This window comes from Platalea leucorodia (genome assembly GCF_965183815.1).
Source record: "Platalea leucorodia genome assembly, chromosome: 19".
In the NCBI taxonomy this organism is placed as follows: Eukaryota; Metazoa; Chordata; class Aves; order Pelecaniformes; family Threskiornithidae; genus Platalea; species Platalea leucorodia.
Window position 1 is genome coordinate 9,119,429 of NC_138841.1, and position 13,199 is coordinate 9,132,627.

The window sequence follows — 13,199 nt, forward strand, 5'->3', positions numbered from 1 at the left end:
AACAGCCAAGTGTTGCAGAATGCAGCACTGGGGGACCGAGGGGCCTCGAGTGTTAGATGGTGGAGCCCATGACGGGAACAGCCCAAGGGCTGCAGAACCGCACAGCCTTTCTGGGAACCCCAGAGAGGGTGGTCCGTCAAGAAGAAAGACAGGTCAGGGTTGTCCCAATGCCAAGGGGAGAATAACCAGGGGCCAAACGCTGGAAAATTCCCCGTCGACACTACTCAATGTGACACAAAAGGACCCCCAACAGAGAGCAGCGAGCTCTAGAGTGGGGACGTTGATGGGCCGAGGAACGGGGCTTCCCACAGGCCACTCAGACAGGCTCCCCACAGCCCTTTCACAGAAACTGGGGGGTAACCGACAAACCGACAGCCGGGATGCTGGGAAGGTGCTAGGCCAAACGGTTCCATCGGCTCCTGCGGCAGTTGTAAACTGCAGCCGGGCCCCTCTGCCTGCCCTGGGCTGGTGCCACTTGCGGAGCCTCCCGGGGTGGCGGGAGAAGGAGCGGTGCCAGGCTGGGCCTCTCCTCTCTGGAGTAAACCTTAGGAGTGCTTACTGCCTTCCTCAGGTTGAAGAAAAAATTAAGGAGAGGTCCTAACGGTTCCCGCACGCTCCCGCCCTCCCCCCAAAGGGCCTTCTTGCGCACCCCACTTTGGAGACAGAGCTTCTGCACCAATCTCAATTGCCACATCTTTTTTATTTTTTTGTTCCTTCCCCTTCTGCTGCTCTTTTTCTGTATGCCCTTCTCTTTTTCCTCTGGTTTCAGTCGAGGCTTTCTGGTTTTGCCATCTTCCCGTGAACCTGCACTCGATAAATGCAGGTGTACGCTGGGTTTCCCCAGTTGCTCTTCACCAGAAGTTTGACACGTGCAAAGGCTCTGGGAAGCGGCGCGTTCTGGGAAGAAAAGCGGGAAAAGGAAGCGGGGGTGTTAGGAGCGACAATGCAAGGAAGGTGTCTCCCCCTGCCAGCCCTGCTCCTGCTCAGGAGCGAGCTCCTGCAAGTGGGTGGGAGCGGCTGTGGCAATCTGAGGCTCGCTGCTGGTACCGGGGCTGCTGGGGAGGCTGGGGACACGGGAAGGGGGAAGGCAGCTGGCATCCTCTGCATGCCGGCCCTGCTGGGGCTCAGTCTCCCTCCCCCCTGCCCCTTCCCTCTGCTGCTTGCTCTGTGCTGGCAGAGAGGCCGGGGAGGTGCTCCTGTGCGGGGGGCGGCTGCTGTGCAACCCCACCAAGCTCCCGCTGTCTGCTCTGCCTGCTTTCCTCCTGGCAGGCGTGAGAGCACGGGGAGAGAAGGGGCACGCTGTGCTGGGAGGAGAGGACACTGCCCAGCCTGCCAGCAGGCCACAGGACGGAGCGACAGTGCTGCCCGACGCCTTTCGCCACCGGGCATCCCTGTTTCTCCACAACACAAAGACGTTGCTTGTGTGGAGCGGCCGCGTGTGCGGCTGGCTCTGCTGAAGGCAGTGCGTGCAGCCAGGGATCTCTCGGGACTTGTGCTCCCACAGGCCTGACCCTGTCTTGCTATCCTTTTGCTACCACCACTGCGTGCTACTCAGCCCTCCCAACCCCACCAGGTCTCTCTCGGCGGTGGTCCGGGCCCCTCGGCCCAGGGAGAAAGCATTCACGCTCTTCCTGCCATGGACTTGCAGGCAAACCTGGTTTGCTCCCCGGCACCTTGCCCCTGCGCGTGGACCGTACCTTCAGAGGGAAGGTCTGAATGGCCTCCTTTGCCACGTTGTACGTGAACGTCCCAAGGAGAGTTTCCTCTTCTCCGTCCGCACCCACTCCCTCAGGGGCAAAGCACAAGGAGAGCAGCTCAGACTCGTCCCCACAAAGAGGGAACCTACGTGCTGGATCAGCCCTGCTATCTCCCCACCCTCTCCTGGGGCTCTAGCAGTAGGCTAGCACTCGCCATGGTGGAGCTCAGTCTCGGCCTTGACTTGTGCTCAGGAACCCTGAGGTGCGTGTCCCGAACAAGTCTCAAGAGGGATGAAACCCCTAGAGCCCTTGAAGTGTCCCGCTAGGGCACTGCGGTGCTCAGGAGAGAGCAGGACGTAAACCTCAGAGGACGCACAAAAGCAAGCAAGACCCTGCCATGGCTTTCCCCCAGGGCCAGATCCCCGCCAGAAGCGCCCAGCAGAGACTCACAAAGACAGCGACGTCTCTGGGGGCGCTGATGACAGTCCCAGATGGAGAGACTTCTTTGAAGATGTGCTGCACAGTGATGGCAGTCAGATGGACTCGTGCTGGCAGCCTGATGACCACCTGGCCCTGATCCCCTTGTAAAGGCCAGCAGTTTCCTGGGGAAACATCCGGCTGCAAGCAGAACGCGAGAGCAAGGAAGAGTGAGAGAGTGTTGGGGCCAACACAGCGGCCCGCGTAGCTTGAAGCGTAGGCGCCGTTGTGTCCGCGGGGTCTATTTTGGCTTGAAAATGAGGCGCGTGGGAGGAAATGGACAGAAGCAGGAGGCCTTCGTCCCTGCCTGACCGAAAGGGGGCTCTCAGGATTATGGGGCAGAGGAGACTAGCAGTTATGAAACCGTCCCAGTCAGGGCCTAGCAGAAACACCTCTCTGCCCAGTGGCTCTGCAGGGCACCCCCCACCAGGGAGAAAGTCTTTCACCCAGCTGGGGCAGAGCACTGTGGGCGAGATGCAGCAGTTTGGCTCCGTTCAGCTCCATTCCCCTCCTGAGGGGAAGCGCTGATTGCTAGCAAGCCCAGCCCTGTGTTCGAGCTTTGCTTTCAGGAACCTGATCAACACTGTGGGCTTGAGCAGTGCCACTGGAGCGAGGGGAGAGCCCCTGAGGTCGGTCCCCAACTTCAGCGGGAGGCAGGCAACCTTCCCGGAGGAGTTCCGCTACGATACCTGCAAAATAGTGTCGGGAGGGTTGGCAGTGCGAAAGAGCCATAAAAGCCTGCAGCCCCAATTCTCTTTGCAGATGTAGGTCTCGGAAGTTCTCTGCATGTCGATGGTGGCACCTGGAAGGGAGGGAGAGCAGGTGACTACTGGAAGAGGCCACATTCTAGGAGGACTCGGTGCTCAGACAGCATTTCTGATGCTGCCGGCCAGCTCCACGTCTGTCAGTCCTCTCCTCCTCCCCACGCTGCTGGGGGTGCCCAGCTGCACAAGGGAATGACGGCCGCCACGTGCCTGGTGGTGACTGCTTCTCTCACAGCGCCACGAGGAGAAGGTGTGAGCGTTCTGGGAGACAGCAGGCGCCCACGTCAATGACAGCACACCAAAACTGAGGGCTTGCGGCATGGGCAGCAAAGGGTGGCCCAGCCATTCCCTCTTCCAATGCAGTGGAGAGGAAGAGAGCCCTTCCAACAGCACAGGAACACGTGCGGGGGCAGCGGCGGAGGCCCCCCGTGCGGAGGCCCCCGTGCGGAGGCGGAGGGCAGGACTGGGAGGGAGTCTGGGAGAGCCACTGTGCCACAGCCTTGCTCTTGGACCCCATGAAGCATTGAAGCTCCCCCCCTTTGGAGAGCAGCGCCCGGAGCACAGGCTTCTTTGGGGAGTGCTGCAGACAAGCGCAGGGCAAGGAGACTGGGCTGCTCGTGTCCATACCAGAGCTTTTCAGGGCCCAGTCAGACATCTCGACGTAGACTTCCGAAGCCATCTGGGACGCTGCCTGGTTCACTTCCTGGGAACGCCATAAACGAACACAGAAAAGGACCACATCAGCGGGCAGTTCAGCATGGCTACTAGCGCCGGCAGAGGCAAAGGGTCAGTGTCAGAAAGGCAAGGCAAGCCTAGTCCACAGAGCTGCAAGACTCTCTGCTGCTGACGTGCTGACGGCCATGGCCGCGAGGTGGGTTGACGAGGGTCCCCACACCCTCGTCCCCACCCTCCACGCTCTGCAGGTAAGCGGGGAGATGGGCTCGGGCCCTGCAAGCGACGGCTGGCCCCGTGAGCGTGCCTGGGTCTCATCCCTGCCTCAGGAGCCCAGCCAGAGGAGCCAGAGTGCCGGCGTGCCAAGGGAAGGCTCTCAGGAGTCCTCTGCTGCCTCAAGCAGCCTGCTTGAACTGGGCCTGGAGAAGGGCCTGTGCAGCGCAGAAGCTCACCCAGCAAGCCCCTGGGGCAAAGGCTGGCTTGCTGCAGTCAGCAGTCCGACCCCACCAACAAGCCCAAGGAGTGCTTTCTCAGGGGTTCTGCCCAGCCAAGCCTCCTTCCCCAAAACGCAGCATCACCTTTTCACTGCTGATCTCTGCCCTCAGTTGAGCCACCTCCTCCATCAGAAGCTGCATCTTTTGGCTGTGCTCCGCCAACAAAACGCGAAAGTTCCTGCATGAAAGCACGAAAGCAGATCTTGTCAGAGAGCGGCCCGTCCCCTCTGGGGAGCGTCTCAGCTCGGCAAGAAGGAGAGACACGTGTGCTTTCCCTGCTTTGCGAGTGCTTCCCTTCCACACCAGTTTGAGCAGAAGGCAAAGGCAGGTAGGAGGTATGGGAGCCCTGGCTGTTAGCAAAACGAGTGCAGGTAGCACGAGGTCGGCTGACGCTTCTGCACAGAACCAATGCCAGCTCAGGAAACGTCTCTTACCGCAGGGTCTTCAGGTCTTCTGCAGACACAAGTGCCAGCTCCTGAAAGGGAAAAACGCTCGGTTCGAGCATCCGCTACCAGAGCCGCCGGGGCTTCCCAGGAGAGGCTTCCCTAGGAAGACTCGGCACAAGCTGCTGCTTCTTTGGGTCACCCTGCGTGGCAGCAGGAGAGCCCGTGATTTATCCAGCCGCTCTCAGCAATGCTCTGTTGCAGGAGGTGCCTGTGCCACAGGAGTCACCGACCTCTAGCAGTGCCTTTGTCCGCATTGTCCACCCTGGCAGTGAGGTCCCGCAGTAAACACCGGCTGCAATTCACATCATCAAGAGAGAGTTATTTTACTGAGGTCGCTAGCGATGCCTGCCGTCGCGTTGTCTCCAGCCTGTTGCCTTAGGGGTGGGGCAGCAGGTGAGCTGAGGAGGTGGGGAACGTGGGGTGCGGAGAGAGGACGCGCCTCTGCCCAGAAGCCATCGGCCCAGGCTTGAGGGGACTGCGCAGCCGTGGGCCTCAGGTGTGCTCAGTGCCCCAGAGCTATTCCCCGCTTCCCCTCGCTGCTTCAGGGAGCCCCGAGACCAGGCTGCATGGGCTAGGAGAGGTACCTCCCCATGGGTCCCCCTGCACGGCCCCTCCCCTCTGGGAATGCCCAGTTCAGGCTTGGAAGTAGCTACGCCCTTCTCTCGCGGACTTGCAGACGAAGCAAGCCATGTGGTCCAGTGGCCAGAGCAGCAGCATGGCTGGGAGACTCCCAGTCTTACTGGCAGGCCAAAAGGCAGTCCCAGTCCGGGACGTACTCGGGAAGCGCTTGGGTCATGGGAGTTTCCGCCCATACTGGCCCAAAAGGAAAGCCGGGCAGCTGAAAGCTGGCATCCAGCACAGCCTGGCTGTCGCTCTCAGGTGTCTGCTCATGCAAACTCACCAAGAGCCACGGGGAGCAACAAGAAGACAGCTTGGAAGATCCTCTTCTTCTGCAGGGCCACCTTTTGCCTGAAAAAGAGGGAGTCCTGTGGCTGCCCATGATCCAAGTCTTGGGCAAAGCCCTCCACCGGTGGAGTTCCCTTTTCAGGCCAGAAAGCCAGCCTTTTGGAAGCCTCCTGCTGCCAGAGAGCTGCCAGAGCAGCGCCCAGGAGGAAGACGATTTCTGTCCACACCGTTCAACACTGCCGGCAGATCTTCCCCAGAGGAAGGCCTCCAGAAGCACCATCCCAAAGGGAATGAAAATTATGCAGGGAAGTAAAGAGGCCGAGCAAACGAAGACTGCTTTTCAGCCGTCTTTCTGGTGGGGACCTTGCTCTCCCTTTGGCTGAGAAAGCAGGCCTGTTCTCACTTGCGATCACACAGATCTCTTAGGGGTGTTTTTCCGCAGAGCTGGGAAGCGCAGGAGCCTTGTCTGCCTTTCCTCCCAGAGCCCTCCCAGACCTGCGCGGTCACTTGCCAGAGCTGGGGAAAAGCCTTCCCCTGCGGAGGCTTGGCTCTGCACCCGAGCGTCTGGCTACGCGGCAGTTTGCCCTACCGTAGCCAAAGTGTGGGGCTCTGGCAAACGCGTGGGAGTGAGACTGCCGAGGGGCTTTGCTCTTGGCTCTCCCTGAGAATGGCCACAGCACGAGCAGCGCCCCAGCTTGGGCTCCCGACTGGGAGCCCTGGGCTGCTGGCTGGGGAACACCCTCTGCTCTCCCCTTTGCTTGCACCGGCCCTCAGACATCCCCTTTCTCTCCCCCGTCCACAGCAGAAACGTGGTGTAATACGTACACGGCGGAGATGCACGTCCTCAGCAGACGTCTCCGCGGGGAGACAAGGGCGCCTGCCGGACAGCACGTAAGGCTGAAGACTGTCCCTGCGCAAGGAAAGCAGAGAAAAGTTAGGCCTGTCTCTTGAGGTCTCCTCTCTAGGATGCCCAGCCCCACGTGTCTCAGCTGCCTGCGGGGAGGCGGGCACCGTGTCCTACACACTCCCTCCCTGGGGCAAAGAGCAGGGCAGCCTGCACTTCTCCTGCCGCCTGTGACGTTTGGCCAGAGCTCCAGCGCAGCGCAGCTCTCCAAGTTCACCCCCGAGGAGGTCACAGCAAGCAGCAGTGCTGAGCTTACTTGCAATTTCCGTGGCCTTGTCACGCCACTTGGCAGGCCCTTGAGTGGCTGAGCCGGGAGCTGACATCGAAGAGAGTATCCCCAGCTCCACCTGCATGCGGAGGTTCCTGTCGGAGGAAAAAGACAAATGCCCGTTGCCCACCATCCCCACGCCGTGGGAGCCGAGGCGGGCAGGAGTAGCCTGAGCGGCGGCCCTTGCCAGAGGACGGGCCTTCCCAGCAGCAGCGACAGAGGCCAGCACAGCTGGGCTGCTCCCAGCGGGCCCCCCCCCCCCCCCCCTTCCCCATCCTTTGCTTTACAGGCCTGCAGTGGGAGCAAGCTGGCAGCAGCAGACCCCTGCCTCGGGAAGCCCACCCGGCAGCACAGCCCGATTCTCAGCCCGTCCCTCCCTGGCCCCTGGCACCACCCTGCCCCACGGCAGACACCTCCCAGTGGCCATTTGGGGAGGGGGCACAGGCTGCTGCCCCCCCCCCCCAGCCCCCCCACCTCTTCCCTGGGCACTCCCAGGTCTCCCGACCCCTCTCTGCCCCGCACAGCTGCTCCCATCAGCCAGGCAGGATCGCGCCTCAGCGTCCCGAGGGGACCAGTCTCAGGCCCCAGGGGCTTGGCCTCCCCGTACAGCAAAACCGCCCCGTGCAGCAGGGCTGGGCTCCGACCCTGCAGCACGAGGCTACCGCCTCCCCAAAAGCCCCTGCTGCACACTGCCTTTTGGCTGCGAGAGTGAGCCAGGCTTTCCACCGAGACCCGTCCTCACAGAAGGGGGGCTTCGCAAACCACGGGGCTCTTCTTCAGAAAACTTCTGTCGGCTTCCCCAGGCTGCTCCGCACCCCACTGACCGTGCTAGGCCACGTCCGTGCTACCAGCCCAACCTGATGCCCCGGGCACATGCCAGGCTTCGTACCTACTCGTCTGGCAGCGGCTCGGCCCCGCTGCCTCCCCTGCCGGCTGTTGGCCAGCCTCGTTCCCCAAGGAGCCTTGGGAGGGCCCTTGGCGTCTTCTCTCGGGGGCCTTTCTCCTCGCCATCTCTGGGCAAAGGCAGGCTCCCCGCTCTGCTCTTCCCTCTCAGCCCCAGCAGTGTGGCCTGCCCAGGCAAAAACAGCTCCGGCAGCAGCCCCACGCTGCCCCACAGCAGGAGCGCGCCTGCCCAAGGTAAGAGCCACACGGCAGCTGTGGGCTCCTTCCCCACGCGCCACAGGGCTGTGCGGGCGGCCAGCTCTGACCTCACACTGGTGGCTCTGACATCACACTGGGGGAGGCATGCGGCCTCAGTCAGAACCTGAGAGCAATGAAGTGAGAGAGGGTGTTGGGACCGTTAAGCGTCTAGTCATGTTTAGAGCCCCAGTGTCTGTGGGGCTGTGAAGTGCTCCCAAGGGAAGGTTAGGGTCAGAAACAGCTTTTAGTCCTGGCACCTTTGGTGTGGGTGAAATTGCCGTCTATTTGCAACTTCAGAGCTGGGCTCTGGCTACAATGAGCGGGAGACAGAGAGAGTTTTGGACTTTTAGGAGGGCAGGCAAGCGCAGAGGCCCAGTGTTTGTGGGCCTGTGTCATGGTTTAACCCCAGTCAGCAACTAAGCGCCACGCAGCCGCTCACTCACTCCCCCCTCTCCAGTGTGATGAGGGAAAGAATCGGAAGGGTAAAAGGGGGAAAAACTCGTGGGTTGTGATAAGAACATTTCAATAATGGAAATAAAGTAAAATAGAAGTAGTAGTAGTACTAGTAGTAGTAGTAGTAATAATAATAGTAATAATAATATAGTAATATACAAAGCAAGTGATGCACGATACAACTGCTCACCACCTGCCGACTGATGCCCAGCCTGTCCTCGAGCAGCGATCGCTGCCCCCCAGCCAACTCCCCTCAGTTTATATACTGAGCATGACGCCATACGGTATGGAAGAGCCCTTTGGCCAGTCGGGGTCACCTGTCCTGGCTGTGCTCCCTCCCAGCTTCTCACTGTCAGGGTAGGGGAAGCTGAACAGTCCTTGACTGGTGTAAGCACTACTTAGCAAGAACTAAAACATCAGTGTGTTATCAACATTATTCTCATACGAAATCCAAAACACAGCACTACACCAGCTACTAGGAAGAAAATGAACTCTAGCCCAGCTGAAACCAGGACATTTTGCTATTGTCCTGAGCATTGTTTTTATTATAGTTCTAAGGCTAATTTTTCTAAAAAGAAGCATATTTTTCAGGTGTGGTCTTCAAGAAACTATGCAGATTAACAAGTACATGAAGAAAAGCTAGGTCCCTGCGGCCATTGCCACTGCCTAATTCTCTTACTATTCCATTAGTTACTAATATATGCCTCTAGGGATACTAAATTTGATACGAGCGCAACCCTTACACAGTTCATACTTTTGGGGGGAAAAGATACACACATCTTCCCATTGTGACGCTAACAGGTAGAACTTTACCTCTGCCAGCTGGAAGAGTGCCAAATTCCTACAGTGCTTTACTGGCTCAGGCCTTGACAACTGGGAAGTACTTGATGAGATCTAGGTCTTAAATGAACAGAGAAAATAGCTCAGTGGCACACAGGAAAGACTGAAAGGAAGGGAGAAAAAAAAGCTGCTTATGGCTTGGATGGGCGTGCTCTTTGCTGGGTAAAAAACTGGCTGAATGGCCGGGCCCAAAGAGTTGTGGTGAATGGAGTTAAATGCAGCCGGTGGCTGGTCACAAGTGGTGTTCCCCAGGGCTCAGCATTGGGGCCAGTCCTGTTTAATGTCTTTCTCAATGATCAGGATGAGGGGATCAAGTACACCCTCAGTAAGTTTGCAGATGACGCCAAGTTGGGTGGGAGCGTTGGTCTCCTGGAGGGCAGGAAGGCCCTACGGAGGGACCTGGCCAGGCTGGATTGATGGGCCAAGGCCAACTGTGTGAGGTTCAACAAGGCTCAGTGCCGGGTCCTGCGCTTGGGTCACAACAACCCCATGCAACGCTACAGGCTGGGGGAAGAGGGGCTGGAGAGCTGCCCGGGGCAAAAGGAGGGGGTATTGGTGGACAGCCAGCTGAATATGAGGCAGCAGTGTGCCCAGGTGGCCAAGAGGCCAATAGCATCCTGGCTTGTATCAGAAATAGCGTGGCCAGCAGGACTAGGGAAGTGATTGTCCCCCCATACTGGGCACTGGTGAGGCCACACCTTGAATCCTGTGTTCAGTGTTGGGCCCCTCACTACAAGAAGGACACTGATAGAGCACAAATTGCTACTTAGCACGGAAGGTAAGTGTGGGCAGGGGCACAACCGGTGCAGGTACTTTAAGAAGAGATACCAGATCCATCCCAGACACCAAGGGAACTGCCTTTTATACTGTTCAACTTGTGTCAGTTATTTTTGTTGCAAATGACACCCCTGATTAATGTTAGACCTAGGTACAGTACCAATTGCTTTGCCATTGACACACATACCTGCCACGCACTGTTTAGGTGCAGCCTCACTCCAGGCTGCTGAACATCCTTGAAAAGTAAGACTGGCCAACATGCATGTCTAACTACTGATCATCAGTGAGCTACTGCTGAACCGCACGTTTTAGCGGTGTCCATGAGCTTGTTTCCTGGCACCTGCTCAAGTTCTTCTTTGATGGGTAAGGAAAAGCCAGCAGCCACAAGCCCTTACCAAGACTGCATCTTGCAGCACAGAACACAATTCCTGCCTACTACCACATGGCTCTGGCACTTTCCTTCTTGGGCGCTGTAAAATGAACTGAAACAATTCAGTGCGCTGGTATTTGTCTTACTCTTTAAAGGACTTAGCAGTGAATTTCAAGAAACAGACTGTTATCAAGAGGAACTATACAAAGTATTACATTGCTCAACTGACAGTATAACTGACCGTTTAAGCATGCAAAAGCATCTTAGAAATGCTGGAAGATGGCTGTGGAGTTATTACCACAGAAGTATCATAAGAGACACTGGAATTAACCAATTTTAAGAAGCTTGTAAGCTCCTGCTGCAGGAGCTCCTGCAGACACCGCTCCCTCCCCGCGCTGCCGCTGATGCACCCGCGGTGACGGAGGATTGAGCGCGCCCCAGGCCCGGCTCGCTGCTGCCAGGACAGGCCGTGGGGGCCTGGGGCTGCGGGACAAGCCTCAGGGGAGGTGCTGGGGCCAGGGCAGCTGCAGGGGCTGAGCGGGGCTGGGGAGGCTCCGGGGGCGCTCTGGGAGTCGGGCTGCCCGGTGCCTGTGCCCGGGGGGGTCCGTCTGCGTCTCCTTCGCCTCCCCAGCTCTCGGGTCACTCCCGGGGCTGCCCCGGCCGGGCCCGGCTCCAGCTTGGAGCTCCCCCCGCCACCCGTGGGGGGCCAGCAGGCAGGAGACACCCCCGCGCCCGCCCAAGGGCCTCACTCACCTCACGGGCAGCCCCAGGCCTCACCTCAGCCGGGCCGCAGCTGGAGCTGCACCTCCCGAGACCAACACGGCTGCCGGGAAGGTGAGCGTGGGGCCATGACGGCTCCGGGCATGCCCCGGTAACCAACATGGCCGCCCGGCAGCCCCATGTCTCAGGACTACAGCTCCCGGCATGCCGTGCTAACCAACATGGCCACCTGGCAGCCATGTGCCCCAGGACTACAGCTCCCGGCATGCCACGGGGCGCAACTGCCCTGCTGTCTGACCCTGCGCGGCCACCGTCCCCCGCCCCGGCTGGGCCCTGCCCCACGAGCAGGCCCCATGGCTGCCTGCGCGGGGCTGCGCTGGCCCCAGAGCCCCGGTGGAGAGGGAGGAGGAGGGGGAGAGGGGGACAGAGCGGCGGAGAAGGGTGGGGCAGGGCGGTGGGGTGGCCGGAGAGGGACAGGAGCAGGACAGAGGGACAGGAGATGGACAGAGGGATGGTGGGAAAAAGGGGTAGCTGGGCAGGGAGTGGAGAAAGGAAAAATAGTGGTGAGGAGCAGAAACAGGGACAGAGAAGGAAGGAGATGGAGGGCAAGTGAAGAACATGGCGCAGGAAGAAAAGTAGTGCTAAGCAGCAGGACAGAGGGACAGAGAGAGAAGAGGGGCAGGAGGGAGAACAGAGGGATGGACAGACACAGAAAGGGCAAGGGCACGGGACAAGGGGGTGGAGAGACAGAAGAGTCAGCAGGAGGGCAGAGTGACAGAGAAGTGGGGCAGGGAACAGGACAGAAGGCCAGAAGGCAAAGGGTGAGAGGGAAAAGAAAGGGGAGAGGGAAGGGGAGAGGCAGGGGCAGAGAGTGGGACACAGAGCAAGGGAACAGACACTCTCTGTTTCTGGAGCCTCCCAGTGTTGAATGGAGTCTCTCTCCCTGGCCTGCTGAGTACAGCCAAAGTCCAGAAAGAAAACTGCGAACGTCCAGGGATTCCTCCCACCCCAAAGGTGCCAGGACCAAAAGCTCTTGCTGCTTTTGCAGGAGCGCGCCTGCCCAGGGCAAGAGCCACACGGCAGCCGTGGGCTCCTTCCCCGCGCGCCACAGGGCTGTGCGAAAGGAGCTGATTTTCCCCTTCCCCTGCTTCTTCCCGGTAACCCCTTCCTGTGCCTCCCTTCTCTATCGGTTCCTCTAGGAGCCCCTGTTAAAGCAGCAATCCATCTCCCCTCTCTTAGGTGTTCCCTTTGAACCTGTCGTGCCTCTTTTTCCTTCTCTCTCCTATGAAAAATCATCCACGCTACCTCTAACATCTTTCCCAAATCCCTGGCTCCCCTCCCAATTTCCTCCAACGTTTCACGATACGTCCTAGGGGAGATCTTTTCCGAATCCCCCCTTCCGCAGAGGGCTTAGTACCCACCACAAAAGACACAGCAACACCAAACAGAGAAACAATAACTTTGCACAAAATAGTCAGAGGCATTCCCCAGAAGGGGACTCGAACCCCTAGATTACCTTCAGTGGGGCTCCAACCCACCCCTTCGGCCAAAGGTTTCCAGACACAGGTGTCCTAGGGACTTCGGCCCGATAGGATCCAATCCTTCCCTTAGGTACCTTTACAGCCCAACCCTGCGAGGCCTTCGCCGCGCCTGACGGGCAGGCAACTGCCCTTTTAATGAGAAAAGGGATGCTTTTACCTTCCCAGAGGTCCTGCTCAGAGCTCTTCGGTCCGGGCTTCGGAGGTTCTTCCCGAGAATCCCTCGGTGCCGGCTGGGGGTCCTGCGATCCCACGGATCCATCGAGATTCAGAAGCAGAGTCCCATCTGGGTCGCCCAAACTGTCACCGAAATGGGGAATCAACCTCTTCACACCCATGTAGCATCGAGAAGCAGGCATTCTCTTTATTACAGCACTGGATGCGTGGGGGATGGTCCCACCTAAGGTGCCTACCATCATACAAAGCTAATGGGAAAATTGCCGTTTCTGCTTAGCTTTAGAAGCCATTTCCAGCAGCATGAGAAACCCCCCAAGCATCCTGGGATGCCCACTCCCCAGCCCCATCTCTCAGGAACCCCTTGGGAGCCTCCAGCACCCCCCAGGGAATGCTCCTGCCACCCTGACCCCCTCCCAATACTCCCTGCTGTTAGGCAGCTGCCAGGAAGACGGGGTTCTAACCCTCCCCATCCCTGGAATCCTTTGGACGAGCTTTCCGACTGGCTGCCCGGGATGTCCTTAGCGGAGGCGGCGTTGTAGCCCAGGACACGATGCCC

General features: G+C 59.0%; 1 protein-coding gene across 1 annotated transcript; it reads right to left on the reverse strand.

The window, feature by feature from the left end:
• Positions 1–765: 765 nt before the first annotated feature.
• On the reverse strand, positions 766–4,282 carry LOC309598935 (SUN domain-containing protein 5-like; the record flags this gene model as incomplete). The annotated part of the gene is made up of 6 exons (XM_082329963.1): positions 766–897; positions 1,698–1,787; positions 2,148–2,315; positions 2,864–2,976; positions 3,566–3,641; positions 4,189–4,282. Coding segments are annotated over 6 exons (673 nt in total), but the record flags the coding sequence as incomplete, so codon positions are not given.
• Between the last annotated feature and the right edge of the window lie 8,917 nt (positions 4,283–13,199).